The following is a 6,131-nucleotide window of genomic DNA, read 5'->3' as shown; positions in this document are numbered from 1 at the left end:
TGGGAATTAAACTTCTTACCTAATATAAATAACCACAAAAGTGCAAGCTTTCATTGTAATTCCCTAGAAATTAATTTTCCTCAACACGTTCATAACAGAATGTACAATTTTGAACACATGATTACTGAGGGAACAAAATGAAACACTTCTGAAAAAATATGATAAATTGTTCTAAGAATGACAATTAATTATTAAAGGCTCATCATAAAGTTTTAACAAAAATTGAAGTTAACTCCATCATTAATAAAAGAAATCCAGTAATCAACAAACTGTCTCAGTTTTTTTGTTCACTCAAGACATTTTTTGGGGATACATTTTTATTATTTGAAAAGGGAATAGGCCTATGTGTGATATTTCCACAAATATATAAAGGACTCATGAGAGTCTGCATGGTTCTTGAGCATATACATTTTATTAAAAGGGGCATGTACGCCTTTTTGTTTCCCTCGTCATTAAGAGCTGGTCTTTTCTAGTTTTAACGTGGAAAAACACTGATACGATACCCATACCATACCACTTTATTTATAGAGCACTTAAGACAGCAACAAGGCCAACCGAAGGGCTGTACAGAAGAAATAAACACACAGTAAAAAAAAATACATTACACGTCTTTTATTTTGTAATGTAACGTTATTGTATGCAGTTTTTACAGAAAACTTTATAATGAGTTGTGTTATCTTCATTTTTACTTGAAAGTAGGTTTATGCGCTTTAAACTAATTTTATTTATCTGGAGAAAGTTAAAAAATGACTTGGTTGAAGTTTTCGTCGCTTCGGAACCAAATATTTTCGGCATGTGTTGCAGCCGGACAGTTTAGGGAGACGAACTAACAACATGGAAAGAAACGTGAATATCGTCAAAAAGAGTAAAGAGGAGAAGAAAGTGTTAAGGAAACAGCTCAAAGCCAGTCACACCTTATTAAAGCATGAAGGCTTCAGCATAGCACCGCAGCCTACCAAGGTAAACCGGAAACACCGTTCAAACTTCATGTAAATACAACCGGAAGTTAACGAAAAACACCGAGTCCCAGAAATTCATTACTGAAATACTGAAATGATAACAGTGTACGTACACAAAAAATAGGTTGTATATATTTTTTTTAATAAAATAAAAATTAGTTTTAAAAATGTGAATATTCACAAGACCTTGTTTTAAATGTGTAAGAGTGTAGGACAAATTTTTAAATCTTTGATTGAATGATGTAGTTACATCTAAAATTAGTATTCAACTATTAGTAGACGTGATTAACCCATACAAGTATGAAAATGTGAATTATATTGGGTTTAAATTGTGTAAAAAATGAAAATACAATTGTGAAAAACATAGAAGTGTGCATTAATCTGCCAAGTTTACGGTGTGTGTAATCTAAATATCCAATAAAACGTTTATGTCAGGGTCTATTGATTGATTTTTTTGTTTCTCAAAGCTCTTTGTGTCTCATCTGCAGAGTCTGGTGGTGACAAATGGTGGGCTGGGAAATGGTGTCAGTCGTGAGGATCTCTCTACAGCCCTGAAAGCGACTGGAGAGCTGGAGAGCTTGGTTATGCCGCCCCACAAGCCGTACGCTTTTGTCACATACAGGTAGAACTAAACGTATTACTTTAGAGAAGCAGGAATGATTTCTGAGCCAGCAGTTACTTAACACCAGAAGTTGGACGACCACAAAACTAGGCACAAAAGCCATTAAGTTCATATTGTCAAGAGGCTTTATGCATATGTACAGTATAGACAGAGTGGCACGGTGGCTCAGTTGGTAGAGCTGTTGTCTTTCAGCAAGAAGGTCATCAGACTAAATCCCAGCTGGGGCCTTTCTGGGTGGTTTGCACGTTCTCTGTGTGCATGTGTGGGTTTTCTCCGGGTACTCCGGTTTCCTCCCACAGACCAAAAACATGCATGTTAGACTGATTGGTGACTCTAAATTGTCTCTAGGTGTGAGTGAGAGAGTGAATGGTTGTTTGTCTCGTTTGTCTCTATGTGTCCCTGTGATGGACTGGAGACCTGTCCAGGGTGTCCCCCATCTCTTGCACAGTGACTGCTGGATATGGGCACCAGTGACCCCCATGACCTGAACAGGAAGAAACAAGTAAAAATAATGGACGGATGGATTGGGCAGCTGTAGCTGAGTGGTCAGAGCAGTGGTCCTCCAATGGGAGAGTTGGGGGTTCGATTCCAGCAGCAGTCACATGTTGAATTGTCCCTGGGAAGACACTGAATCCCTCTGATATGTGTCCCATTGGTGTGTGAATGTGATCTAAACACACACTGATGAGTCTGTAGAACGATCTGTTCTATTATCTTTGTAGAGATGTAGTAGTATGAAGTGAGGACACAGTGTTGTAAAGTTCTTTGAGTATCTTGATTAGATAAGGCTATATAAGTACAGCCCATTTACCACATACACATGTCTGTCTCTATTCCTTTATAAAACATTTGAAAATGTTGACAGCACCAGAGTCACGAGAGGATCCTCTGAGAGGATTTTTTCTTGGGGTGAGATTTGGGATGTTTTTGCCTGACTCTGTTTGCTCACTGTCGTGAGATGTGCTTGCATTTCTTCGACTTGTTCACACGGGGTCTATAAATAGAGGGTCAGCTGCAGCAGAGCGGCAGCCATTTCCCATTTCTGGAAAAAGAGTAAAAGTATTTGAACCAATAGAATCATTATACAAGTACAAATGCTACTACAAAATGCAGATCTAAAGTGCTCGTTGGATTACTTGTAGTTCACGGCTGTCCCGTTAGAACTGCAGGAGACATTGTTGGACATAAACATTATTTTCATACATACAGCTTGTATCATTCTCTTTCCAGAGCTGAAGACGATGCTCGGAAAGCTCACACCCTGCTGAATGGGCAAAAGTTGCAGTGTGGAGAGAGCAGCGTCACGCTCTACCTCAGTTATGTCGACTCAAGTACATTGCTTAGAATTTAACACTCATCACAAAATATTTTGTAAATGCTCTACAGTCATTGTGACTTGCCTTTATTTTATGTGTGACATGTATTTGTGTACAGTAAAGCATCAGGAAGAAGCGTTGGTGTCATTGCCAGAAGGATTAGCGTTGGTGGAGGATTTTGTGTCTCCAGAGGAAGAGGCTCAGCTGCTGGCTGCCGTCGACTGGTCGTCCACTGAGGGAGATCTGGCAGGTGAAGGTCTTATTAGGTTCTTTGTGTTAGTTGTAATGCTGGTGATCTTTTGTTGTTTATTTAGATCAAATCCTCTTTAAAACTGAGTTTTCCCAAATCCAACGTTTACACTTATTAAAATAATTTTGTGCTTTTCCATTAGAAAATCTTCAAACATATCAACGTATTTAGTTTATTCTGAATAAGAACATTTTCGTTAGTTTCAGTTAAAATGGTGAGTGAATGTTTCTTTGCTACTTGATTGTGTCATTTTTGCAGCTCAAAAAGCGTTGAAGCACAGAAGAGTCAAACATTACGGTTTTGAATTTCGCTACGACAACAACAACGTGGACAAGAACAAGCCGTTACCTGCAGGTGAACTCCTTTAATCTCAGGACTCTTAGGTCTGAATATCATATCTAAGATAAGATTATATTAGATGATGCAGATCAGAGATTCCTGGGGTTCTGTGTTGTTTGTTTGTTGCATCTTTCACTGGATCTTTGAAGTTCATGCTCAGTAATCCAGGTAGAAAATCCAACAAAGTTCAGTCTGATTCCTTGGACTGAAGGAAGTCCTTTGGATGAACGATGAAACGACTCGGCAACAAAAAAGATATCGTCCAGATGACCTGACTGAACTTTGTTGTTTTTTTTTTTACCTGGATTATCGAACATGAACTTTGATGTTTTGAACCACTTTGGCTATGGCTGCCTCAGAGGAGTCGACGGGGGAGAGGGCAGGCCCCCGAAACCATCTTGTCACCAGCAAACTGGTTGATCCACTATGTGACTGTGCTGCTTGTGGGGTTAAGTTTGTTGTGGCCCCTTGGACTGATGAAGTCCTTTGGATGCAGGACGAAACATCTCGACAACAACAACAAAAAAGAAACCGTCCAGATGACCTGACTGAACTTTGTTGGGTTTCACTGGGTCTTTTATATATACACTGGTAAAGGTAACACCCTAATAGTGACGCGTGTTTGTGTTCAGGTCTTCCTGATGAATGTTTGCCTGTTTTGGAGCGATGTTTAAAGAATGGACACATCAACGTCATGCCAGATCAGCTGACTGTGAACCAGTATGAGTCGGGTCAAGGTGAGTTTCTGTCAGACTTTATTCCACATGGACGTCAACATTTAATACATAGTGAATAAATAAAAGGACTTTATATTGTGGGGAGCATCAAACTTGGACTGTGTTGGAAATGTTCACTCATTCACTCACTTCATCACGGTCACTGTAGGGAAGTAGATAAGGAATAAATGGAACTGTGGTGTTCCTGAATTTCCAACTCAACTTGAAGGCAGCGTAATTCATCATTATGTTCTGAGTATTCACGGTCAGGTGGGGCACCAGCGCTGGAATAAACACCTGAATCTGAAGTGATGGACAACAAATACGATACAACAAAATGTATTTAAAATGATCTGTCTTCATAACAGGCAGCACGGTGGTGCAGTTGGTTTAGCTGCTGCCTCTCAGCGAGAAGGTCGCCTGGTTCAAATCCCGGCCAGGGGCCTTTCTGGGTGGAGTTTGCATGTTCTCTCCGTGCATGCGTGGGTTTTCTCCAGGTACTCCAGTTTCCTCCCACAGACCAAAAACATGCATGTTAGTCTGATTGGTAACTCTAAATTATCCCTAGGTGAGAGAGTGAATGGTTGTTTGTCTCCATGTGTCCCTGTGATGGACTGAAGACCTGTCCAGGGTGTCCCCCACATCTCACACAGTGATTGATTTTCGTGACCCAAAAAGGAAGAAGCGGGATGGATGAATGATGCATGGATGGATGGATGGATGGATGGATGGATGGATGAATGATGGATGGGTGGATGATGCATGGATGATGGATGGATGGATGATGCATGGATGATGGATGGATGACAAATGGATGGATGAAGGATGAATGGATGATGAATGGATGGATGAAGGATGGATGGATGAAGGATGGATGGATGGATCGCAGCTATAACGAAGTCAGAACCTTAAACGTATTAAAACTATTAAGTAACTTCAACGTGTTTCTGGAGCTCCGCAGCTCAGACGGAGGAGGAGACGAGACACTTCATGTTAGAGACGTCTAAACGTTTTTCTTCATGTTCAACAAGTCTGAAAATCACAATTATGAGTTGTGGATGTTAGCATTAGCCTGGATTAGCTTGCATTGTTGGCTCAGGCTGCAATGCATTATGGTCCGTTTCCACAGACGTGGCGTTCTTCTTCTGTTCACCACAGTTACTGCGTCACATGAGAAGCTTCAGAGCACTAACTACACAATGACTGGATTTACAGTGAACAAGAAGACAGTTCAAAGAGCGTCAGACATTACCTGCACACACACACACACACACACACACATTATACATCACTTTAATAATAATAACACATTACCTTTAAATGACCGATTAAATTTAGTTCAAAAAGAGAGTTGTTATAATCTTAAGGGGATAGAGATATTTGTGAAACCTACATTTAGAACTAGTTTGAAGGGAAGGTCTACTTCAATCCAAGGAATTAGATTATGGAATAATCTGGAGAGTGATGTTAAAAATACCAGATCAATATCTATGTTTAAGAGAAGGATCCAAGTTGATTTGTTTAAAATCACCATTCGTCTCTCTGTCTTCCCTGGAGCAGGTCATGTGTGGCATGAAGCCATCTGGCTCCCCTTTTGACGTTGTCCCCCCTCGACTCCTTAAGGAGCTTCTTCCTGCTCTGGGCCCTCCTGTTCTTGGCATTGTGAACAGCAGCTTAGCCTCAGGTGTGGTGCCAATAACTTTTAAACATGCTGCTGTCCAACCTCTCCTGAAAAAACCTAGCCTTGACCCCTCAGTCATGTCCAACTTCCGGCCTGTCTCCAGACTCCCATTTGTCGCTAAACTGCTGGAAAAAATAGTGGAGTCCCAGCTGAAATGCTTTCTAGAGGATAATGCCATCTTAGAGCTATTCCAGTCTGGCTTTAAACCTCTCCACAGCACTGAAACTGCTCTACTCAAGGTTTTTAAC

At 40.6% G+C, this 6,131-nt stretch overlaps 1 protein-coding gene across 1 annotated transcript in view; it reads left to right on the top strand.

Annotated features, from left to right (window-relative positions):
- The first annotated feature begins 823 nt into the window (after positions 1-823).
- The window catches only part of alkbh8 (alkB homolog 8, tRNA methyltransferase), a 16,594-nt gene continuing 11,286 nt past the window's right edge, over positions 824-6,131 (top strand). Inside the window, exons 1-6 of the mRNA XM_037678472.1 lie at positions 824-960; positions 1,448-1,581; positions 2,812-2,912; positions 3,016-3,147; positions 3,406-3,501; positions 4,119-4,223. Of these exons, the coding sequence (XP_037534400.1) occupies positions 835-960; positions 1,448-1,581; positions 2,812-2,912; positions 3,016-3,147; positions 3,406-3,501; positions 4,119-4,223 (694 nt within the window). The 5' untranslated portion in view covers positions 824-834. The remainder of the gene's footprint in view (positions 961-1,447; positions 1,582-2,811; positions 2,913-3,015; positions 3,148-3,405; positions 3,502-4,118; positions 4,224-6,131) is intronic.

The sequence above is a fragment of the Nematolebias whitei genome, chromosome 6 (genome assembly GCF_014905685.2).
Source record: "Nematolebias whitei isolate Nwh7 chromosome 6, NemWhi1, whole genome shotgun sequence".
NCBI classification, from domain to species: domain Eukaryota; kingdom Metazoa; phylum Chordata; class Actinopteri; order Cyprinodontiformes; family Rivulidae; genus Nematolebias; species Nematolebias whitei.
This window is presented reverse-complemented; position numbering and strand designations above follow the sequence as displayed.